Source organism: Manacus candei, unplaced genomic scaffold (assembly GCF_025592945.1).
Source record: "Manacus candei isolate 608988 ecotype Guabito, Panama unplaced genomic scaffold, ASM2559294v1 h1tg000164l, whole genome shotgun sequence".
NCBI lineage: Eukaryota > Metazoa > Chordata > Aves > Passeriformes > Pipridae > Manacus > Manacus candei.
Genome location: NW_026138212.1, coordinates 296,355 through 321,555, shown reverse-complemented (window position 1 = coordinate 321,555; position 25,201 = coordinate 296,355). Strand labels below are relative to the sequence as shown.

Genomic DNA, 25,201 nt, shown 5'->3' with positions numbered 1-25,201 from the left:
AAAATCAGGAGAGGGGCCTAATAAAATAAAATCAGGAGAAGAGTCTAAAAATCTAAAAATCAGGAGAGGAGACTAAAAAAATTATAATCAGGAGAGGAGCCTGAAAAAACTAAAATCAGGAGAGGAGCCTAAAAATCTGAAAATCAGGAGAGGAGCCTAAAAATCTTAAAATCAGGAGAAGAGTCTAAAATCCTAAAAATCAGGAGAGGAGCCAAAAAAAAACCAAAATCAGGAGAGGAGCCTAAAAAAAAAAAAAAGCAGGAGAGGAGCCTAAAAAAAAAAAATCAGGAGAGGAGCCTAAAAAAAACAAAAATCAGGAGAGGAGCCTAAAAAAAAAAAAAAGCAGGAGAGGAGCCTAAAAAAAAAAAATCAGGAGAGGAGCCTAAAAAAAACAAAAATCAGGAGAGGAGCCTAAAAAAAACAAAAATCAGGAGAGGAGCCTAAAAAAATTAAAAATCAAGAGAAGAGTCTAAAAAAATTGAAATCAGGAGAGGAGCCTTAAAAAATTATAATCACAAGGGGAGCCTGAAAAATCTGAAAATCAGGAGAGGAGCCTAAAAATCTGAAAATCAGGAGAGGAGCCTAAAAATCTAAAAATCAGGAGACGAGCCTAAAATCCTAAAAATCAGGAGGGGAGTCTAAAAAAATTAAAATCAGGAGAGGAGCCAAAAAAATTTTAAATCAGGAAATGAGCCTAAAAATCTTAAAATCAGGAGAAGAGCCTAAGAGAATAAAAATAAGGAGAGCAGCCTAAAAAAAATTAAAATCAGGAGAGGAGCCCAAATAAATTAAAATCAGGAAAGGAGTATAAAAATCTTAAAATCTGGAGACGAGCCTAAAAATCTAAAAATCAGGAGAGGAGCCTAAAAAAAAACAAAAATCAGGAGAGGAGCATAAAAAAATTAAAATCAGGAGAAGATCCTAAGAGAATAAAAATCAAGAGAGCAGCCTAAAAAAATTAAAATCAAGAGAGGACACTAAACAAATTAAAATCAGGAGAGGAGTCTAAAAAAAATAAAATCAGGAGAGGAGCCTAAAAATCTTAAAATCAGGAGAAGAGCATAAAAATCTAAAAATCAGGAGAGGAGCCTAAAAATCTAAAAATCAGGAGAGGAGCCTAAAAATCTAAAAATCAGGAGAGGAGCCTAAAAAAAACAAAAATCAGGAGAGGAGCCTAAAAAAATTAAAATCAGGGGAGGAGCCTAAAAAAATTAAAATCAGGAGAAGAGCCTAAAAAAATTAAAATCAAGACAGGAGCCTACAAAAACTAGAATCATGAGAGGAGCCTAAAAAAATTAATATCAGGAGAGGAAACTAAAAAAACTAAAATCAGGAGAGGAGCATAAAAAAACAAAAATCAGGACAGGAGCCCAGAAAAATTTTAAATTAGGAAAGGAGCCTAAAAATATTAAAATCAGGAGAAGAGCCTAAGAGAATAAAAATCAAGAGAGCAGCCTAAAAAAATTAAAATCAGGAGAGGAGCCTAAAAAAAATTAAAATCAGGACAGGAGCTCAAAAAAAATTTAAATCAGGAAAGGAGCCTAAAAATATTAAAATCAGGAGAAGAGCCTAAGAGAATAAAAATCAAGAGAGCTGCCAAAAAGAATTCAAATCAGGAGAGGAGACTAAACAAATTAAAATCAGGAGAGGAGTCTAAAAAAATTAAAACCAGGAGAGGAGCCCAAAAAAATTAAAATCAGGAGAGCAGCCTAAAAAAATTAAAATCAGGAGAGGAGCCTAAAACAATTAAAATCAGGAGAGGAGCCTAAGAGAATAAAAATCTGGAGAGGAGACTGAAAATTTAAAAATCAGGAAAGGAGCCTAAAAAAATTAAACTCAGGAGAGGAGCCCAAAAAAAATTAAAATCAGGAGAGGAGCCCAAAAAAAATTAAAATCAGGAGAGGAGCTTAAAAAAATTAAAATCAGGAGAGGAGCCTAAAAAAATTAAAACCAGGAGAGGAGCCCAAAAAAATTTTAAATCAGGAAAGGTGCCTAAAAAAATTAAAATCAGGAAATGAGCCTAAAAATCTAAAAATCAGGAGAGGGGCTTAATAAAATAAAATCAGGAGAAGAGTCTAAAAGTCTAAAAATCAGGAGAGGAGCCTAAAAATCTGAAAATCAGGAGAGGAGCCTAAAAATCTAAAAATCAGGAGACGAGCCTAAAATCCTAAAAATCAGGAGGGGAGTCTAAAAAAATTAAAATCAGGAGAGGAGCCAAAAAAATTTTAAATCAGGAAATGAGCCTAAAAATCTTAAAATCAGGAGAAGAGCCTAAGAGAATAAAAATAAGGAGAGCAGCCTAAAAATATTAAAATCAGGAGAGGAGCCTAAAAAAATTAAAATCAGGAAAGGAGTATAAAAATCTTAAAATCTGGAGACGAGCCTAAAAATCTAAAAATCAGGAGAGGAGCCTAAAAAAAAACAAAAATCAGGAGAGGAGCATAAAAAAATTAAAATCAGGAGAAGATCCTAAGAGAATAAAAATCAAGAGAGCAGCCTAAAATAATTAAAATCAGGAGAGGACACTAAACAAATTAAAATCAGGAGAGGAGTCTAAAAAAATTAAAATCAGGAGAGGAGCCTAAAAATCTTAAAATCAGGAGAAGAGCATAAAAATCTAAAAATCAGGAGAGGAGCCAAAAAAAACTAAAACCAGCAGAGGAGCCTAAAAAAAACAAAAATCAAGAGAAGAGCCTAAAAAAATTAAAATCAGGAGAGGAGTATAAAAATCTTAAAATCAGGAGAAGAGCTTAAAAAAATTAAAATCAGGACAAGAGCCTACAAAAATTAAAATCAGGACAGGAGCCTACAAAAACTAGAATCATGAGAGGAGCCTAAAAGAATTAATATCAGGAGAGGAGCCTAAAAAAAATAAACCAGCAGAGGAGCCTAAAAAAATTAAAAGCAGGAGAGGAGCCTAAGAGAACAAAAATCAGGAGAGGAGCCTAAAAATCTAAATATCAGGAGAGGAGCCAAAAAAAAATTAAAACCAGCAGAGGAGCCTAAAAAAATAAAAATCAGGACAGGAGCCCAAAAAAATTTTAAATCAGGATAGGAGCCTAAAAATATTAAAATCAGGAGAAGAGCCTAAGAGAATAAAAATCAAGAGAGCAGCCTAAAAAAATTAAAATCAGGAGAGGAGCCTAAAAAAAATTAAAATCAGGACAGGAGCTCAAAAAAATTTTAAATCAGGAAAGGAGCCTAAAAATATTAAAATCAGGAGAAGAGCATAAAAATCTAAAAATCAGGAGAGGAACCTAAATAAAAACAAAAATCAGGAGAGGAGCCTAATAAAATTAAAATCAGGAGAGGAGCCTAAAAATCTTAAAATCAGGAGAAGAGCATAAAAATCTAAAAATCAGGAGAGGAACCTAAATAAAAACAAAAATCAGGAGAGGAGCCTAAAAAAATTAAAATCAGGAGAAAAGCCCAAAAAATTTTAAATCAGGAAATGAGCCTAAAAATCTTAAAATCAGGAGAAGAGCCTAAGAGAATAAAAATCAGGAGAGCAGCCTAAAAAAATTAAAATCAGGAGAGGAGCCTAAAAAAATTAAAATCAGGAGAGGAGCCTAAAAAAATTAAAATCAGGAGAAGAGCCTAAAAAAATTAAAATCAGGAGAGGAGCCTAAAAAAATTAAAACCAGCAGAGGAGCCTAAAACAATTAAAATCAGGAGAGGAGCCTAAGAGAAAATAATCAGGAGACGAGACTAAAAATCTAAAATCAGGAGAGGAGCCTAAAAAAATTAAAATCCGGAGAGGAGCCTAAACACACTAAAATCAGGAGAGGAGCCCAAAAAAAATTAAAATCAGGAGAAGAGCCTACAAAAATTAAAATCAGGAGAGAAGCCAAATATCTAAAAATCAAGAGAGGAGCCTAAAAAAATTAAAATCAGGAGAGGAGCATAAAAATCTAAAAATCAGGAGAGGAGCCTAAAAATCTAAAAAATCAGGAGAGGAGCCTAAATAAAAACAAAAATCAGGAGAGGAGCCTAAAAAAATTAAAATCAGGAGAAGAGTCTAAAAGTCTTAAAATCAGGAGAGGAGCCTAAAAATCTTAAAATCAGGAGACGAGCCTAAAATCCTAAAAATCAGGAGAGGAGCCTAAAAAAATTAAAATCAGGAGAGGAGCCCAAAAAATTTTAAATCAGGAAATGAGCCTAAAAATCTTAAAATCAGGAGAGGAGCCTAAGAGAAAAAAAATCAGGAGACGAGACTAAAAATCTAAAAATCAGGAGAGGAGCCTAAAAAAATTAAAATCAGGAGAGGTGCCTAAAAAAATTAAAACCAGCAGAGGAGCCTAAAAAAATTAAAATCAGGAGAGGAGCCTAAGAGAAAAAAAATCAGGAGACGAGACTAAAAATCTAAAAATCAGGAGAGGAGCCTAAAAAAATTAAAATCCGGAGAGGAGCCTAAAAAAATTAAAGTCCGGAGAGGAACCTAAAAAAATTAAAATCAGGAGAGAAGCCAAATATCTAAAAATCAGGAGAGGAGCCTAAAAAAATTAAAATCAGGAGAAGAGCTTAAGAGAATAAAAATCAGGAGAGCGGCCTAAAAAAATTAAAATCAGGAGAGGAGCCTACAAAAACTAGAATCATGAGAGGAGCCTAAAAAAATTAATATCAGGAGAGGAAACTGAAAAAACTAAAATCAGGAGAGGAGCCTAAAAAAAGAAAAATCAGGAGAGGAGCCTAAAAAAATTGAAATCAGGAGAGGAGCCTAAAAATCTAAAAATCAGGAGAGGAGCCAAAACAAATTAAAACCAGCAGAGGAGCCTAAAAAAATTAAAATCAGGACAGGAGCCCAAAAAAATTTTAAATCAGGAAAGGAGCCTAAAAATCCTAAAATCAGGAGAAGAGCCTAAGAGAATAAAAATCAAGAGAGCAGTCAAAAAAAATTCAAATCAGGAGAGGAGACTAAACAAATTAAAATCAGGAGAGGAGTCTAAAATAATTAAAACCAGGAGAGGAGCCTAAAAAAATTAAAATCAGACGAGGAGCCCAAAAAAATAAAAATCAGGAGAGGAGCCTAAAAAAATTAAAATCAGGAGAGGAGTATAAAAATCTTAAAATCAGGAGACGAGCCTAAAAATCTAAAAATCAGGAGACGAGCCTAAAAAAAACAAGAATCAGGAGAGGAGCCTAAAAAAATTAAATTCAGGACAGGAGCCTACAAAAATTAAAATCAGGACAGGAGCCTACAAAAACTAGAATCATGAGAGGAGCCTAAAAAAATTAAAATCAGGAGAGGAGCCTAAAGAAATTAAAACCAGCAGAGGAGCCTAAAAAAATTACAAGCAGGAGAGGAGCCTAAGAGAATAAAAATCAGGAGAGGAGTATAAAAATCTAAAAATCAGGAGAGGAGCCTTAAAAAATTAATATCAGGAGAGGAACCTAAAAAATCTAAAATAAGGAGAGGAGACTAAAAACCTTAAAATCAGGAGAGGAGCCTAAAAAAATTAAAATGAGGAGAGGAGCCTGAAAAAATTAAAATGAGGAGAGGAGCCTGAAAAAATTAAAATCAGGAGAGGAGCCTGAAAACAGTAAAATCAGGACAGGGGACTAATACAATAAAAATCAGGAGAGGAGCCTGAGAAATTTAAAATCAGGAGAGGAGCCTGAAAAAATTACTATCAGGAGAGACCCAGAACTCACCCAAGTCTCCCCAGAAAACTACCAGAAACTGATTTAAATCTCACCAAAAATGACCCAGAGCTCACCCAAATCTCCCTAAAAAATGACCAGAAACTGATTCAAATCTCCCCAAAAAATGACACAAAAATTGATCCAATTCACCCCTAAAATTGATCCAGAACTGACACAAAACTGGCCCAAATCACCTCAAAAACTAACTCCAAATTGGCCCCAAACCTGACCTAAAAATGCAAAAAACCCCCCCCAAAACTGACCCAAAATGATACAAAATCAGCCCCAAATATGACCAGAAACTGACCCCAAAACCCCAAAACACTGATACCAAGACTCACCCAAATCTCCCCAAAAAATAACACAAAAGTCAGCCCAATCACCCCAAAAAATGACCAGAAATTGACCCAAAATTACCGCAAAAATAGACCCAAAACTCACCCAAATCACCCCAAAAAGCGACCAGAAAGTCAGCCAAATCACCCCATAAAATGACCCAGAACTCACCCAAATCTCCCCAAAAAATCACCCACAAGTCAGCCAAATCACCCCATAAAATTACCAGAAACTGACCCAAATCACCCCCCAAAATGACCCAGAACTCACCCAAATCTCCCCAAAGAATGATCAGAAACTTAGCAAAAAAAACCCCAATAAATGACCCAAAACTGACCCAAATCTCCCCTAAAAAATGATCCGTCACCCAAATCTCCCCAAAAAATGACCAGAAACTGACCTAAATCTCCCCCAAAAATGACCAGAAACTCACAAAAAATAACCCCCAAAAATGATCAGAAACTGACACAAATCTCCCCAACAAATGACCCAAACTTTATTTCTTTTCTTAGCAACAAATCCCTTCCTTTGCTCCCCTCTGGCCCTGCCCACACGGCCCCAGTTCAGCTCTCAGTGAGTTCTTGCTTCTGGGCAGCGACTCCTCTGCCTCTTGCTGGGGCGGCAGCAGCTCCTGTGCCGGCAGGGAGAGGGACCCCGAGCCAGGAGAGGGACCCCGAGCCAGGAGAGGGACCCCAGAGCCATTACAGGGACCCCAGAGCTCCCATAGAGACCCCAGAGCCCCTACAGGGACCCCAGAGCCATTATAGGGACCCCAGAGCCCTCCAGAGCCCCTTGCTGGGTCACAGCAGCTCTTCTCCCGCCCAAACCCACCTTTCTGGCTGCAGCTGCTTTTCTTCTCTGGCTCCCCCTTCCTTCCCCAGGGAGCTTTGCCTTGTTCTTTGGCCAGGCTCCAGCTACAGCTCAAGGGCAAAGCTGCAACTACAATTCCCCCTTCGGGTTTTTCACCTGAAAAACAAAGGCTTGGGCCAAACTCTGACCAGTCACTCGCTGAACACGAGACATCAAACAGGGCACACAGAATAAAATGCATCCAACTCTAAATCATGTTACAATGACTGTCCACCCCAATCCAGCACTGACATTAAAAACCTTCAAGCAATCCAAAAGGCCTCCAAACATCCCTTAGATAGAGAAAAGCACACCAGGAACAATGCAAAAAGAAAAATTCCAAACAATGCTCAATTAAATAACCATGGACTGATATAAAACATGTTTAGGGAACTTAAACCACTTCTTCCCATTATTCTCCATCAGAAATTACCCTTATTTAAGTTCTCCTTTTAACACTTCATTAAAACTGACTTATTAGGAAATGGTTTGAACCAAACTTCATAACTTGATGACTCCAGGGTTTGTGCTCCTTGACTTTGGCCTGAAGGGGTTTGGAACACAGGCTTTGTGCTGGAGAGCTTTTCCCCAATCTAAAAACCCTTCTGCAAATGGGACTCCCTTCCCTCAGGGTTCGGTGGCCTCTGGTTTTCCTGAAGGCTGGGGGGGATCTGGGAGCCAAATCCCAAGGGATCCAGCCCAGCTCTGCACACACACACACACACACATTTCCAGCTGGTCACAGTCTCACGGGGGCCACCACCACTCAGCACATTTGCACACAAACACCCCTCTGAGTTCCTGGCACTGGGTCTGATGGACTAAGAAATGATCAGTCTGGTGGTTTGCCCTCAGAGGAGTAAGATCCAACGATGCATTTCTATTTTCATGACAATATAACCTGGAAAACACAAACATATTTCTGCTTCATGTGCAATTTAAAATTCAAAGACACAGAAACATTCCTAGAGTTCAAGTCCCCAGGTTTGGTTCCAAATGTCACTCGGTCCCCCTGGGACAAGAACAGTGGCACACACGGACTCAACAGCCCTGCACAAGCTCAGGAGTGGGGGGGAAATATCCTTGAGAGCACTGCTGCATTTCAAAAAGAAGTCAGTCACATCAACTCTGTAACAAATAAAAAAGAGAAGCCAAAATAAATAACTGTAGACAGGGTATTAAGTACCTTGAGAATACCAATAAGAAAAAACTAAGAATAAAGGCATCTATTTGAAGTACAAAGAGTTTGGGAGACACCATTTGTTTGCCACAAAGCCTTTATTTTGTTGGCTCTTCTATAGTTAGAACCCAAACCTTACCCTCCCACAAAAAGCAGAAAACCTCTTCAGAGAGTTAGGAGATGGAGTCAGTTTGGATTAACGGGAAGAATATCTCTGGAGACAAAATAAAGCAGAGAAAATAACCCCATCCTCAACAACAGAGCTGCCTGCCCCTGGAGACTTGCTCTGGGGGTGACAGAGCCTGAAGTCTCCTGCCTAGTCCTGGGCAATACTTCCTGGGGACCACAGCACCACTGAGTTCCTAAAAATATCACAGGTTGGGCAGGTGCTTGGATTTTGTCTGGATTAACTCCCCTTCTTCCTTTCCAGGTGCTGCCCTACTCATTGTAATGGTGCTTGTACTCCCTGAGCCATTCCCTCCCCCATCCAACCATCCCTTGTGCCCTCTCTGACAAGGACAGTGGGTCCAGGTGTTCTGCCACGCTCCCAGGGCACAGGGGGGGACTGTGGAGCCACCCTCGAGGGGGGAAACGTGCCCTGCCTGCCCTGCCCAGGGAAAGGGAACTGCCCCAGTGTTCCCCAGCACAAGGCACCCTTGGAAATATCCACTGCAATGGGACACTCAGGGACAGCAACAAGCACTGCACGAGGCTGCTCTGGCACAGGACCAATTTTAGCCTCAGCTTTTCTCTGGACCACTTCACTTTGTTTGCCACCTCATCCTGCAGTCAGAACTTGCTGTCCTTGCAACCTTTCAGGGTGACCATAAATGACAGAGGCCTCTGCTCCAGCACCCACAAGGGCCTGATCCATCTGACAGGATCCATTTTTCCAGGGAATTCAAAGCTCCACCTGAGGACCAGGGTCTTTTCTCACCCATCCCTGTGCTGCAGCTTGGCCTCCATCTCCCTGTGCTTTCAGTTCCCTCCATGGTTGAACACTGGCAGCCCTGGCCCTGGGCGGAGCTCGGCATCCTGATCCCATCCCTCCTGGCCCCCGGAACCGCTGACTCAGCAATGGGGGGCCCTCCATTGCCAAGGGCACGGGCCCGTCGGGGCTCACGGGGGGAGCAGGAGGGCGAAGGCTCCAGCCCTGCTGCTACAACCTTCCACCACTACAGCCAACAGAGGAGCCTCTCCAGCCCTGCCTCCCAAGGCATCCTCAACAAACCCAGCCCAGCTCCACAGGACAAACTGCTCCCTGTCTTCCCAGGCCAGTCTAATCCCAGAGGCTCCCAGGTCATGCAAAACAACTGCCCAGGAGATCAGAGACCCCAGTCCATCTCTTCCTAGCACAGGTTTGGGTTAGTTTGGCAAACAGACCAACTGAGGAATTCCCCAATGTTTTCCCAGTTTGACCCCTGTCACACCAATCACCTTAACACTGCCAGTCCTTCATTCTCCCTCTCTTGGGATAAGGACTGAGCAAGTTGGACCTGTGTCTGACCAGGACATGTGCAAACCAAATGCTGGGGACTGGAACACACACCTGGCACTCCTGCAGCTCTTACAGTCACATTCCAGAGAAAACAGCCAATTGCACCCTCACTGCTCATTTCTTAATCCCAATCCCACACTTCTTTGGCACTTGGAGCACCACTTTTAGAACCCAATTACAGCCCATTAGAGAGCTCCCTGTCTAGCAGGGACAGGGACCCCTGGGATACTCTCAGCAATGCCTGAATCCATGGCAGGGACCTTGCTTTGAGCTCCCCAGGGCCGGGCACCCCGAGGATCTCCCCGAATAATCCTTTCGGTGCGCGCTGGAGTCCTCGGGGTGCCCCAACCCGGGGGGCACCAACAGCACTGTCCCTCCAGGGGGCCAATTTGGTCCTAAACTGCAGGGGGATCTTGCCTGTGTCCCAGACTGGTCCGAGGATCTGAGGCCCTTCCCGAGAAAATCTCGGTGCCGGCGTGAAGGGCCAGAGATCCCTTGGAGCCACGGGAGAGCAGGCACAGAGTCCCTCCTGGGGGGCAATTTGCCTGCCTGAAATCAGCTCTTCAAAGGAGCCTCTAAAACTCAGCTGGTGAGGTTTAGAAGCCAGGCATTCCTTGCTTACAACACCCTGCCATGATCCCAGCCCCACGGGGGTCCTGGCAATCTGCTCCCAAAGGGCACACGGAGGGGTCTCCACTGCAGCTGATGGGAGGGGTCAGCATTACAGGAGGGCTCATTTTCCTTCCCTGCATTCCTGTTCCACATTCAGGACATTTCCCAACACTTATCACCATACACAACTACCCTTAGAAGGTTTCCAAGGGGCTTCACCGAGGGCCTTCCCAGGTCTGCTCTGTCTGGAGCCCTCCAAGTCCTCAGTGCCTGCCTGAGGAACCTCAACACAACTCACCTGCTTACACAGCAACTTGGTGCTGCTTGCCTGCTGCCTCACTTCCCTTCTTCCTTCTTTCTTCACCTCCCTTGCTTGGTCCCTTTCAATCCCTGGGCTCAGCTCTGTGCACTTTCCAGGCTCCATCCCACTGCAAAAAGGATTAGCCCTTGTTACATCTCAACACTCAGAGAGCATTCCCCCTTTTTTCTTAACACTGGGCCATCAGGCCAGGGTCTCATTATTTAAAGCACAGTTTGACTCCTCAGTGACAACAACAGCTACAGCCCTGAATCCTAACACAGGCTGAGACACAAACACGGATGGGAACTCTTAAGGATCCACTTTGTCCTGCTCACCAATCAAAAGGAGCTTTCTGAACTCAAGAATAACAGACCCCAGGTCCTTTTACTGCAACTTTACCTGCTATAAATGTGACCCACAAGACCTGCAAAGGCCCTTCCCACTTCACCTGCAGGGCTGGCAGTGCCACCACTGGACACGGCCCCAGTGGCTGGGCAGGAACGGAGGGGCTGGGGCGTCCAATCCATTGGCCCAGGCGGCACCAGGAGTTCCTGCAGTTCCTGAGGGGAGAGCCTCAAGCCAACAAAGGATTAGGAAGAATATTTTAAACTTCAATGTGTCTATCTCCTGGAATATGGGGACTTTGATAAGTCCTACTGGTGCAACAAGGACACACTCAAGGCTATCTATTAAAAGGATCTACCAGCACTCAAAAGCTATCACTGTCCTTCTGTCAGGGGGAACGCAGCAAACTCTCTTTGCCAGGAGCCTCCAGGAGGACTTCCAGCTTTTGGGGCTCCCTTTTAACCATTTTTCCCATAACTGGAGCTGGGACTATCACCTGCCCTACAGGGGGAACAGCCCACAAAGTTCACCATCAGGGATGCCATTAACTGAAAGTCCCTTCTCAGGGGGGTCACTGCACACCTTGGCCTTTGTTTGCCCTCCCCACCAAAGATGCTTCCAACAGTTCTGACACATCTGGCAGACCCACAGCTCTCCTCAGGGAATGCTTCAGCTGCTTAAAGGCTGCCCTTGCACCATCTATTCAAAAAGTTGCCATAACAGTCTTACCACACATCCCGAGGGAGCAATGCAGAGTCCAGCCCGTCCCACCATTCCCAGCAAGGCAGTTCATGGGCTGTCTGGGGCTCAGGGAGGAGTCACGGGGCTTCTCTTCTTCCTGCCTGCTTGCCCCATTTTCTCCTGCAAAAGCAAAGCTTTCTTGGCTTTCCTTGCTCAAGGAGATGCAAAGGCCATCTTTTAAATCCAATACTGGAAACTCCTCCAGGTTGTCATTCAAGGTGCTTCTCTCAGGTCCTGCACTAATCAATCATCTTGTCCACTGGTTTTCTTGGCAGGTTCTTGCATTCACGTCCTACAAGCAAACCAGGAGGAGCCAATTTAGCTGTTCCTGCAACCAATCCAGTCTGGCATTCTGATTTTAAAGGATACTGGGTTGGCCTTACCTGGAGAGATCCCACATCAGGGGTAACACCTACAGGTTCTGCCCTCTTCCACTCTCCTGCAGCTCCACTGGCCCACACCACAGGAACAACTGCAGCTGCCACTTCAGTCAGGGCCTTGCTGCTGACAGGAGTTATTCCCTGCACAACAAGAGCTGCTGCTTGGACACATTTAGTTTCAGCAATTACAGTGTCAAGAGCCCCAGTTTTCAATTCCATTTCTGCCTCAACTTTTCCAGCCCATCACTTCCTAGCAGAGGTTTGGGTGAGTTTGGCAAAAACACAAACTGAGGAATTCCCCAATGTTTTCCCAGTTTGACCCCTGTCACACCAATCACCTTAACACTGCCAGTCCATAATTCTCATTCTGCTGTGTTCAGGACTGAGGAAATTGTACTTGTGTCTGACCAGGACATGTGCAAACCAAATGCTGGGGACTGGAACACACACCTGGCACTCCTGCAGCTCTCACAGTCACATTCCAGAGAAAACAGCCAATTGCACCCTCACTGCTCATTTCTTAATCCCAATCCCACACTTCTTTGGCACTTGGAGCACCACTTTTAGAACCCAATTACAGCCCATTAGAGAGCTCCCTGTCTAGCAGGGACAGGGACCCCTGGGATACTCTCAGCAATGCCTGAATCCATGGCAGGGACCTTGCTTTGAGCTCCCCAGGGCCGGGCACCCCGAGGATCTCCCCGAATAATCCTTTCGGTGCGCGCTGGAGTCCTCGGGGTGCCCCAACCCGGGGGGCACCAACAGCACTGTCCCTCCAGGGGGCCAATTTGGTCCCAAAATGCAGGGGGATCTTGCCTGTGTCCCAGACTGGTCCGGGGATCTGAGGCCCTTCCCGAGAAAATCTCGGTGCCGGCGTGAAGGGCCAGAGATCCCTTGGAGCCACGGGAGAGCAGGCACAGAGTCCCTCCTGGGGGGCAATTTGCCTGCCTGAAATCAGCTCTTCAAAGGAGCCTCTAAGACTCAGCTGGTGAGGTTTAGAAGCCAGGTATTCCTTGCTTACAACACCCTGCCATGATCCCAGCCTCACGGGGGTCCTGGCAATCTGCTCCCAAAGGGCACACAGAGGGGTCTCCACTGCAGCTGATGGGAGGGGTCAGCATTACAGGAGGGCTCATTTTCCTTCCCTGCATTCCTGTTCCACATTCAGGACATTTCCCAACACTTATCACCATACACAACTACCCTTAGAAGGTTTCCAAGGGGCTTCACCGAGGGCCTTCCCAGGTCTGCTCTGTCTGGAGCCCTCCAAGTCCTCAGTGCCTGCCTGAGGAACCTCAACACAACTCACCTGCTTACACAGCAACTTGGTGCTGCTTGCCTGCTGCCTCACTTCCCTTCTTCCTTCTTTCTTCACCTCCCTTGCTTGGTCCCTTTCAATCCCTGGGCTCAGCTCTGTGCACTTTCCAGGCTCCATCCCACTGCAAAAAGGATTAGCCCTTGTTACATCTCAACACTCAGAGAGCATTCCCCCTTTTTTCTTAACACTGGGCCATCAGGCCAGGGTCTCATTATTTAAAGCACAGTTTGACTCCTCAGTGACAACAACAGCTACAGCCCTGAATCCTAACACAGGCTGAGACACAAACACGGATGGGAACTCTTAAGGATCCACTTTGTCCTGCTCACCAATCAAAAGGAGCTTTCTGAACTCAAGAATAACAGACCCCAGGTCCTTTTACTGCAACTTTACCTGCTATAAATGTGACCCACAAGACCTGCAAAGGCCCTTCCCACTTCACCTGCAGGGCTGGCAGTGCCACCACTGGACACAGCCCCAGTGGCTGGGCAGGAACGGAGGGGCTGGGGCGTCCAATCCATCGGCCCAGGCGGCACCAGGAGTTCCTGCAGTTCCTGAGGGGAGAGCCTCAAGCCAACAAAGGATTAGGAAGAATATTTTAAACTTCAATGTGTCTATCTCCTGGAATATGGGGACTTTGATAAGTCCTACTGGTGCAACAAGGACACACTCAAGGCTATCTATTAAAAGGATCTACCAGCACTCAAAAGCTATCACTGTCCTTCTGTCAGGGGGAACGCAGCAAACTCTCTTTGCCAGGAGCCTCCAGGAGGACTTCCAGCTTTTGGGGCTCCCTTTTAACCATTTTTCCCATAACTGGAGCTGGGACTATCACCTGCCCTACAGGGGGAACAGCCCACAAAGTTCACCATCAGGGATGCCATTAACTGAAAGTCCCTTCTCAGGGGGGTCACTGCACACCTTGGCCTTTGTTTGCCCTCCCCACCAAAGATGCTTCCAACAGTTCTGACACATCTGGCAGACCCACAGCTCTCCTCAGGGAATGCTTCAGCTGCTTAAAGGCTGCCCTTGCACCATCTATTCAAAAAGTTGCCATAACAATCTTACCACACATCCCGAGGGAGCAATGCAGAGTCCAGCCCGTCCCACCATTCCCAGCAAGGCAGTTCATGGGCTGTCTGGGGCTCAGGGAGGAGTCACGGGGCTTCTCTTCTTCCTGCCTGCTTGCCCCATTTTCTCCTGCAAAAGCAAAGCTTTCTTGGCTTTCCTTGCTCAAGGAGATGCAAAGGCCATCTTTTAAATCCAATACTGGAAACTCCTCCAGGTTGTCATTCAAGGTGCTTCTCTCAGGTCCTGCACTAATCAATCATCTTGTCCACTGGTTTTCTTGGCAGGTTCTTGCATTCACGTCCTACAAGCAAACCAGGAGGAGCCAATTTAGCTGTTCCTGCAACCAATCCAGTCTGGCATTCTGATTTTAAAGGATACTGGGTTGGCCTTACCTGGAGAGATCCCACATCAGGGGTAACACCTACAGGTTCTGCCCTCTTCCACTCTCCTGCAGCTCCACTGGCCCACACCACAGGAACAACTGCAGCTGCCACTTCAGTCAGGGCCTTGCTGCTGACAGGAGTTATTCCCTGCACAACAAGAGCTGCTGCTTGGACACATTTAGTTTCAGCAATTACAGTGTCAAGAGCCCCAGTTTTCAATTCCATTTCTGCCTCAACTTTTCCAGCCCATCACTTCCTAGCAGAGGTTTGGGTGAGTTTGGCAAAAACACAAACTGAGGAATTCCCCAATGTTTTCCCAGTTTGACCCCTGTCACACCAATCACCTTAACACTGCCAGTCCATAATTCTCATTCTGCTGTGTTCAGGACTGAGGAAATTGTACTTGTGTCTGACCAGGACATGTGCAAACCAAATGCTGGGGACTGGAACACACACCTGGCACTCCTGCAGCTCTCACAGTCACATTCCAGAGAAAACAGCCAATTGGACCCTCACTGCTCATTTCTTAATCCCAATCCCACACTTCTTTGGCACTTGGAGCACCACTTTTAGAACCCAATTACAGCCCATTAGAGAGCTCCCTGTCTAGCAGGGACAGGGACCCCTGGGATACTCTCAGCAATGCCTGAATCCATGGCAGGGACCTTGCTTTGAGCTCCCCAGGGCCGGGCACCCCGAGGATCTCCCCGAATAATCCTTTCGGTGCGCGCTGGAGTCCTCGGGGTGCCCCAACCCGGGGGGCACCAACAGCACTGTCCCTCCAGAGGGCCAATTTGGTCCCAAAATGCAGGGGGATCTTGCCTGTGTCCCAGACTGGTCCGGGGATCTGAGGCCCTTCCCGAGAAAATCTCGGTGCCGGCGTGAAGGGCCAGAGATCCCTTGGAGCCACGGGAGAGCAGGCACAGAGTCCCTCCTGGGGGGCAATTTGCCTGCCTGAAAACAGCTCTTCAAAGGAGCCTCTAAGACTCAGCTGGTGACTTTTAGAAGCCAGGCATTCCTATACACTGTGAGATATTTTAAGGCTTATCTGACTGAAAAGCATAAAGCTTTTATCATGGACACCTGACCTCCCACAGACAGTTCCTTTCCCCTTTCAGTACAAAATTATTTTCATGGAATCACTCAATAGGAAGTGCCCAGGAACCCCAGACTGTGCTTTCCAGAACAGAAAATAAACAGAAGAACGGAGTTTTGCACAAGTGTAACATACTCCAGAACAGACCTGACTTTAGTTTTACCCTCTGTGTTCAAATATTCCATAGAAAAGCCCCAGCAGTAGAGCTGGTACATTCCCAAGAGTATCCTGGAAGTCCCTTTCACGAGGGCTGGAGGAAAATCGCAGTTGTATCGCAGTTGAAAATCCCTTGTGCCTGCAGATGCCTGGGGATCCTCTCCATCCACCTCGTGCTCTCCCAACAGCAGAAAGGGTGCTGAGACAGGAGGAAGGAAACCTTTAGCATAAAGCTGGGGAGGAATATAAAGCTTCCTTTCCTGGGGAGCTTTGCAAAGTCTGCAACGAGAAAGGGAAAACTTGCATCTCCTTTGGTACACGTGTCAACAGAGACTGAGACTTTTTGCCTTTTTCAGACAACCGTGCCCCTTTTGGCTCCCTGGCAGCTCCAATGGCACCAGAACCCCCTTCCTGCACACCCACGGCTGTCACACACAGGCACCCACACACCTTTGCTCCAGCCCACACGTGGCCAACATCTCCTCACCCTGGACATCCCAAGGGCAGTATTTTTGCTAGAGAGCACAGCAACCCCCCTGTCTTCGCAAACTGCCTCCCTGCAAAAAAGGAATCGTTTTCCTGGACATTTCTCCCACAGTCAAGGTCTTTTCAAACTGCTGTCGTGCCACCAAACCTGCTCAGGGTCCCTCCCAGCTTCTGCCTGTCCTTGCATTTAAAGGCATGGGCACATTCTATCTTCCAACAGCAAACCCAGCTCCTCATGGGCAGTAGAAGCCCTGCTCTCACCTGGACAGACTGCCGGGCTCGGCACAGCTGTGGCTCATGGAGCAGCTTCCCAAGGCCGTTCTCTCTCCCAGCAGGAAGCACAACTCACCTCCACACCAGGGGAAACCACGAGCGAGGCTGCAAATGGACACAGAACGAGCAAAAAGCATTAACGCAGCACCAAAAAACCAAGTTAAAGCAGTCTTTGCCTCATAACCCTGCACGGGGAAAGGGTTTGGAATCCCAAAGCAAACCCTCAGACACCCAGAGAGCACAGGACCCACAGCCATGCCACGGCTCCCCCCAGGGGCACCTGGCAGGTAACGGGCTTACCCGGCCCCCGCTGCCCAGCCCAACGCGCACCTAAACGCCCCCCAGCTCCCCCGGTCCATAAACCCAGCGGACAAGGCGCTCTCCCCTCCGCAGCCCGGGCAGCAGCGGGGCCACACCCTCAGCCCTCACACAGCCGGCCACTAAACGCCCCGCCGACGCTTCTATACCGCGGGCCGGCAGCGCTGCCCAATCAGCACTCGAGCGCCTCCGCCCAATCCCAGCCCGCCTGGCCCTGCGGCCCCGCCCCGCCCGCTCAGCCCGGCCCCGCCCCTCGGCGCGGCCCCGCTCCCCGTTCCCTCCGCGCGGCTCCCGCCGCAGCCCCGGCGGGCGCTGCTGGGGCCGGGGAAGGGCGGGTGGGAGCTCCGCGGTCACGGCCCGGCCGGGAGCTCTCCCGGGACAAGGGGAGCGGGGCCTGCGGGGACAGCGGCCTTCTTGGGGGCGGGCAGGGCGGGGCCGGGCGGAGCGGCGCGAGCCGGGGGGCGGGCCTGGGCGGGCCGAGGGGCGGGGCCGGCGCGATCCCGCGGCGCTTCGCTCTGGGCTCCGGGGCTGTTCCGGGCTGGTTTTGGGGCACTGCGCACACCCTGCCCTGGTCACAGCCCCGCCCCAGCTCGCTGCACTCCCCGCACCCCTCGCTCAGCTCCGCGGGGATTTGTGCCTCCTCTGAAGGTGGCAAATGTCTGCAAAGCCAGTGGGAAAGCCAGAGAGCTGCAGCCCCCGGGCCCCGCCGCGGCTTCCCCGCCCTCCCCCGGCCCCTCCCGCCCGTCCCGCCCCGCAGCGCCGCTCCCGCTGCCGCCCTCGACCCCAAGGAAGGAACCCCGTGCCCCCAGCACAGGCCGGTCCCTCCCCGGCAGCCTCGGCAGCGCCGGGAGCGGCCGCAGCCCCCAAGGACGGGCGGGGCGCGCCGGGAGGGGCCGCGCGGGGCGGGGGCGGGTCCCGCGGCTGCGACCCCGCGGGGAAGGGACCCCCGGGCCGGCCCCGTCCGGCCCCGCCGCTGGCCCTGCTCGGCCACCGCCCCTCGCCCACAGTTTTAACGTTAGAGAGCCAAGATTTAACCCAGAGCGCCGCAAGCTCCCACGTGCAGGGCATTTCCACAGACTTGTTATTTTTCTCTTTTTAATGACCACATGGCTAAAGTCAGGGAAATACAATCAGCATTCCCTAAACACCATCACTTCTACACCCACCTGCGATCAGGGGCCGATGGGCAGCAGCCTGCCCTGGACGGGCTGCAGGGATGGTGTGAAGGCCACTGTGCCCCAGGTTTGAAGGACTCTGCCCATGATCCCCGGCCCGTGGGCAGAAAGCCCAGAGCCAACGGGAACTCCAGCCAGCTGCAGGCAGATGTTACTCTGTCCCAGTTTGCCAGGGGTGGGCACGAAGGGGCCCTTCCCCGTTCGGAAGTGGAAGTTGTCCCCTGTGCACAGCCCGCTCTGATCCTCGGCCTCGTGGGAGCCAATTCCCTTGTCCCAGCCCACTTCCTGCAGAGAAGAAAGGGAAAGATTGCACAGAAGGGAGACATTCTTCCCTGGGAGGGTGGGGAGGTGGCCTGGCACAGAGAAGTTGTGGCTGCCCCATCCCTGCAAGTGGCCAAGGCCAGGCTGGAGGTCTATTAGAAGGTGTCCCTGCCTGTGGCAGGGGGTGGAAGGAGATGATCCCTGAGATCCTTTCCAACCCAAACCACTCCAGGATCCCAGGATGATTCCATGCTCTCTCTCTGCATTTCTTTGGCATCATTTCCTCTCAAGAACAACATCTGCGATTTAGTTGATTGCTAAAGCCATCATTTTAAAATCATCCCAGGAATCCAAAGGGACTGGAAAACACACAGAAATCATTCCTGCACCCACCAAAGCATTAGGAATTGGAACCCCATTCCCTCATCTCTCTCCTTGTTCTTCTTGGCTGGAAAACCTGATGATCCCCACTGGCTGTTTTTAGGCTGCTTTTCTTCCACAGCTCCTTTCCTCCCGGCTGAAGCCTCCTGGCATCTTCAGGGCTTATCTGGAGGGAAGCCCCTCTGAAGTATTTCCTCTCGTGGCAATTCTGTGGGATGAAGAAGTAAAAAAAGCACGTCAAGAGCTCCTTCTACCCCCTTCCCTCGCAAACACCCTCCCAGTTTGTCCTTGGCAGCTCCATCCCCCCGGCAGCCGCACCCGACGCTTCGGCTCCGCTGGGAAAGGGACAGCAAGTGCAGAAGCAAGTTCAGGTCTGGGCAGGGGCTCCCTGGGGAACGGCACTTGAGTGCTTTAGTCCGTGGCCTTTCCTGCTGCCCTCCCTCCTGGAGGCAGAGGATGACCCGTCCCTTGTTTCTCCCACGCTGGCAGACCCAGGTCCTGCTCCTTTGGCCCCACTTTTCTTGGCAGACCCGGCATCATTTCCCAGGGTCCCCAGGAAACTTCTGCACTCGACCCACTGCTAAGTGCAGAGCACAGGGCGAGGGAAGGACAAATTTCTCGGCACCCACCCCCTGGAATTTCCCTCCTCCGCAGCACGCTCCCGTTCCCGCTGTCTCTGGAGGTGCCCACACGAGTCCTCCTTCTCCCAGCCCTGCCAAACTGACACACACACAGGAGAAATAACAAGTCTTGCTTGCACAATTCCCCACCCTAACCCTTGCCTGTCCTGCCCAGAGCTGAGGGAAATCTGACGGAATATTAATAAACCACCTTTGTTAAGAGCAGTCATCAGCCCGGTCCTTCAGGCTTTGCAGGAGTTTGTAGGGAACAGCCCCCAATTCCAGTCCTACCTCTAAATTTGTAACAGCTTTCCTTGGAGAGATTCTGGACAGTAACACATACAACAGAAAGAAAAGACTGCACAAGGAGTAACAGAAGGTTTGCCATGAAGAACAGAGGTTCCTGTTCTCCCTCATCAGGCTGGGACTGGAGGACCCAGTCTTTGCCATCAAGAGACCAGAGCGTTGTCATTAAGACTTAAACCTCTCCCCCACGGGTGTTTCTCAGAGAACTGGGCCAGCACTGAGCTACTCCCATGTGCCTGCAGTGCTTTGGGGAGGGACAAGACAACCTTCCACTTGTGCTTGGAAGAGAATGAAAAGTCATTCCCCTTCTCTCTCTCTGACCCAGCACCAAAGCAGTCCTGTAGGACAACACTGGACTAGGCCTGATTCAACTGGGAAAGAAAAAAATCCTAAACAAACCCACCCTGAATTTCAAGGTAAAAATACGCTGCTTCCTGAACAGGAGCACACAAAATGCATTGAAGCCAAACAGAAAATGACAAACCAGAAAAAAAAAAGAGCCAAAAGAAATGCTCTGCCTGCCTTGATATGCTCTCTGTTTGACCATTCCAAAGGGAATTCTCCACAGATCAGAAGCAATTACCAATCATTTTTCCTCTGTAACAAATGAACAACTTGGGTTTCTGCTGAGGGGCTGGACATGTCCAGTGAGGGTTCAGGGTCTGGTGGGTTGTTTATGGCAGATCCTGACCGGCCCAGGCCAAACCCAACCACCCCCATTGCTGCTCCATCCCACATGGAGAATATTGATACTGTATAGAAATACTCCCCTTCTCTGCTACTCCATCCTTCCTTACACATGCGTGGAGCAGGTTTTCTCCACCCTTTGTTCCCAGCAACAGCTCTCCAGCCCGAATCCCAGCTCCCACAGACACAAACTAAACACACCTAAGGTGATGGTTCCATCAGCACCTGGAATTCCAAGCTCCCTGTTCGCTGGAATGCTCATCCCAACACTCACAGCAATCTCACCTCAGCCCACAGGCTCTCTGTCCTCAGAGGCAAGCACAGCCTGCTCTGGCACCATGTTTCCTCTCATTCCTGATCTCCTGCAAACCCCCAGGGAAATCCAATCCCTCAGACCCTGCATCCCTGGACACGAGGGGAACTGGAGTTTGACCCGGATCCCAGCACCCTGGATAAGTGTGTTCCCACGAGCACGTGCCTGTGGCTCCATCCAGCCCATCCATCCCTCCTTTTCCCCCAGGGAGTCCCAAACCCTCCCCCAGCTCCCCTGCGTCTGTCCCCCGGCCCAGCCCAGCTCCAGGCTCTCCCCCAGCACTGTGTCAGCCCCAGCCCTGGCAGAGCTGCAAACAGCCCCCAGCTCGGCCCCCTGGGCTCCTGAACCCCCAAGCCAAGGCTCGGGCTCACCAACGGGGACCCACCTGCCCCTCTCAGCACAGCCCAACCCCACAGCTCGGGGACCCCACGCTCACCCAGCCCTTCACCCCTTCCTCTCCACCCTTCCCAGCACGGCAAGGACCAACCTGCAGTGGAAACAGAGCCAGTGCCCAGGGAGCAAATGCCAACAGGCAGGAGGAGAGAAACGTGTCCCTCTGACTTACCTCACCCCACGGGCTGCACCAGGTGCCCCCAGCGCCGGTCGGTGGGGCTGGAGCCTGTTGCCTTTGGCTGCTCACACCCCAACACATTCGGCATTGCTGGACCCAAGTCAACGATTTTCCCTGTCCTGAAAGAGAGGAGAACAAGAAAATTAAGTGCACCGGGGAAGTCAAAGGCCCTTGGCTTTCACCCTTCTCTTCTGATTACTCACCACAGGCGTTTCTTCCCTAAAACCTGCTCTTACCCCGCACCCCCCGCCCCGGCCGGTCGCCGCCACTGCCCTGGCCGGCGGCCCCGAGCGCTTCAGGCCCGGCCCGGCCAACGCCTCGCTCTGCGCGGGCGCCGCTTCCCGGCCCGCCCCGACCGCCGGGCGGCACAGACCCTCCCCGCGGGGGGGGTGCGATGCCAGGGCACATCCGAGCCCGGCCCTGCCGCCTGCCGCTCTCGTCGCCCCTTCTCCTGGCGGCGGCACGCAGGTGCGAGTGTCTCCGCAGAGGCGAGAAACCTGCCTGTCGCTTCCCCTGCCTGCAGGCCCCGCTGGCCGCGGCAGAAGAGCTGCCGCCGCCGCCCCCCTGCCGGCCCCAGCTTACCCCGGTGACGATCTCCTGAAGAGCCCGACGTCGGATCTGCCGCCGTGGGTCGCTTCCGGAGGGGGGGAGGCGGCGACGCAGCCCCGACAGCATCTCCGGGGCACGGCGGGACCGACCGGGACCGGAGCGGAGCGGAGGGGGGCGGGCGGGCGGCGACTGCCTGGGGTCCCGCGCCTGCGCAGCGGCGCCGAGAGGGGGCTGCCCGCAACGGTGCCTGCCGCCGCCCGCGCCCGGCGCCGCCGAGCGCCCCGCCCCGTCCCCACAGCGGGAAGCGGCGCGGCGAGACGGCGCTGCGGGCGCGGGGCGGGGGTCTGGGTCGGGGCGGAGGTCAGGCAGCAGGATAAACGCCTCTCTGAGGAGAGGGGACCTCTCGCCGCCATCTTTACTGTGGTCGTTCCGGTCCTGGTGGCGCCATCTTTACTGTGGGCTTGGCGAACTTCCGGGGGAGGACTTCTGGTCTCTCACTACTTCCGGTGACCGAGTTTACCCAAATTAGCGTCCCTCCTCGCTAATTTCTGCGCTTTCACCCCAAGAAATCTTCACGTTATTCCCCCCCCGCACACCCCGGGACGGACGGGAGACCGCGAGTCCCGCCCTGCCGCCGGAACCGGCCCTTAACTCGAGCAGGGAGCGCTGCACCGGCACGAGAGCCACTGCGCATGCGTCGCCGGTCCCTCTCCTGCCTGCCCTTACTTACCACGTGATCGCCGGCGTCTTGTCAACGACTGCGCATGCGCTGTTCAAAATTTTTTCAATGCAGTTCCCGTTTTCCGTCAGCAGGTGGCAGTATTTCATCTCAAATATATGTGCAATTCCTTTTCTCTGTCACCAGGGGGCACTGTTGCTATGCGATTTTTTACTTATGGCATTTTTTTTTGTTTTATAACCGTATTTGTTCGTGTAGTTCTTTTGGGAAATCGGATAATTGGCTTGTAATTGCTGGTGGTTTGAAAATTTACTTGTGTAATTAGGCTCTTCTCCTGGTTTTAATTCTCTAGGCTCTTCTCCTAAGAGAATTAAAATCAGGAGAAGAGCCTAAAAAAAAAATGAAAATCAGGGGAAGAGCCTAAAAAAAATGAAAATCAGGAGAAGAGTCTAAAAATATAAAAATCAGGAGGAGAGCCCAAGAGAATTAAAATCAGGAGAAGAACCTAAGAGAATTAAAATCAAGAGAAGAGCCTAAAAAAATTACAATCAGGAGAAGAGCCTAAAAAAATTAAAAACAGGAGAGGAGCCTGAAAAAATTAAAATCAGGACACGGGACTAATACAATAAAAATCAGGAGAGGAGCCTAAAAAAATTAAAATCAGGAGAGGAGCCTGAAAAAATTAAAATCAGGAGAGGGGACTAAAAAAATTAAAATCACAAGGGGAGCCTGAAAAAATAAAAACCTGGAGAGGATCCTGAAAAAATTAAAATCAGGAGAGGAGCCTGAAAAAAATTAAAATCAGGAGAGGAGCCTGAAAATCTTAAAATGAGGAGAGGAGACGAAAAAAATTAAAATCAGGAGAGGAGCCTGAAGGAATTACAATCAGGAGAGACCCAGAACTCACCCAAGTCTCCCCAGAAAACTACCAGAAACTGATTCAAATCTCCCCAAAAATGACCCAGAACTCACCCAAATCTCCCCAAAAAATGACCAGAAACTGATTCAATTCACTCCAAAAATTGATCCAGAACTGACAAAAAACTGGCCCAAATCACCTCAAAAACTAACTCCAAATTGGCCCAAAACCTGACCTAAAAATGCAAAACCCCCCACCCAAACTGACCCAAAATGATACAAAATCAGCCCCAAATATGACCAGAAACTGACCCCAAAATCCCAAAACACTGATACCAAGACTCACCCAAATCTCCCCAAGAAAATGACCCAAAAGTCAGCCCAATCACCCCAAAAAATGATCAGAAACCGACCCAAAATTACCACAAAAATAAACCCAAAACTCACCCAAATCATCCCGAAAAATGACCAGAAACTGACCCAAATCTCCCCCAAAAATGACCAGAAACTCACTAAAAATAACCCCCAAAAATGATCAGAAACTGACACAAATCTCCCCAACAAATGACCCAAACTTTATTTCTTTTCTTAGCAACAAATCCCTTCCTTTGCTCCCCTCTGGCCCTGCCCACACGGCCCCAGTTCAGCTCTCAGTGAGTTCTTGCTTCTGGGCAGCGACTCCTCTGCCTCTTGCTGGGGCGGCAGCAGCTCCTGTGCCGGCAGGGAGAGGGACCCCGAGCCAGGAGAGGGACCCCGAGCCAGGAGAGGGACCCCGAGCCAGGAGAGGGACCCCAGAGCCATTACAGGGACCCCAGAGCCATTATAGAGACCCCAGAGCCCCTATAGAGACCCCAGAGCCCCTAGAGAGACCCCAGAGCCATTATAGGGACCCCAGAGCCACGATAGAAACCCCAGAGTCCCTACAGAGACCCCAGGCCATTATAGGGACCCCAGAGGCCTCCAGAGCCCCTATAGAGACCCCAGAGCCCCTATAGAGACCCCAGAGCCATTATAGGGACCCCAGAGCCCTCCAGAGCCCCTATAGAGACGCCAGAGCCCCTATAGAGACCCCAGAGCCATTATAGGAACCCCAGAGCCCCTATAGAGACCCCAGAGCCATTATAGGGACCCCAGAGCCCTCCAGAGCCCCTTGCTGGGTCACAGCCCCTCTTCTCCTGCCCAAACCCACCTTTCTGGCTGCAGCTGCTTTTCTTCTCTGGCTCCCCCTTCCTTCCCCAGGGAGCTTTGCCTTGTTCTTTGGCCAGGCTCCAGCTGCAGCTCAAGGGCAAAGCTGCAACTACAATTCCCCCTTCGGGTTTTTCACCTGAAAAACAAAGGCTTGGGCCAAACTCTGACCAGTCACTCGCTGAACACGAGACATCAAACAGGGCACACAGAATAAAATGCATCCAACTCTAAATCATGTTACAATGACTGTCCACCCCAATCCAGCACTGACATTAAAAACCTTCAACCAACCAAAATGACCTCCAAACATCCCTTAGATAGAGAAAAGCACACCAGGAACAATGCAAAAAGAAAAATTCCAAACAATGCTCAATTAAATAACCATGGACTGATATAAAACATGTTTAGTTAACTTAAACCACTTCTTCCCATTATTCTCCATCAGAAATTACCCTTATTTAAGTTCTCCTTTTAACACTTCATTAAAACTGACTTATTAGGAAATGGTTTGAACCAAACTTCATAACTTGATGACTCCAGGGTTTGTGCTCCTTGACTTTGGCCTGAAGGGGTTTGGAACACAGGCTTTGTTCTGGAGAGCTTTTCCCCAATCTAAAAACCCTTCTG

The 25,201-nt window shown here is 49.3% G+C and overlaps 1 protein-coding gene across 1 annotated transcript; it reads right to left on the bottom strand.

Moving 5' to 3' along the window:
- Positions 1–18,472: 18,472 nt before the first annotated feature.
- Positions 18,473–22,288, bottom strand: LOC127463496 (putative hydro-lyase KRH_21160). Its single transcript, XM_051773007.1, has 3 exons — positions 21,883–22,288; positions 21,295–21,419; positions 18,473–19,011 (listed from the first exon to the last, which is right to left on the bottom strand). The coding sequence occupies exons 1-2, from the start codon at positions 22,260–22,262 to the stop codon at positions 21,296–21,298; spliced, it is 504 nt and encodes a 167-aa protein (XP_051628967.1). The 5' UTR covers positions 22,263–22,288; the 3' UTR covers positions 18,473–19,011; position 21,295.
- Positions 22,289–25,201: the final 2,913 nt, after the last annotated feature.

Excerpts from the sequence above, each read along its gene's own strand:
- LOC127463496 (XM_051773007.1), bottom strand. The coding sequence starts at position 22,262 with ATGGCGGCGAGAGGTCCCCTCTCCTCAGAGAGGCGTTTATCCTGCTGC. Across the intron at positions 21,420-21,882 it reads TTCAGGAGATCGTCACCGGG|GACAGGGAAAATCGTTGACT; the intron begins GTAAGCTGGGGC and ends CCTCTCTTTCAG.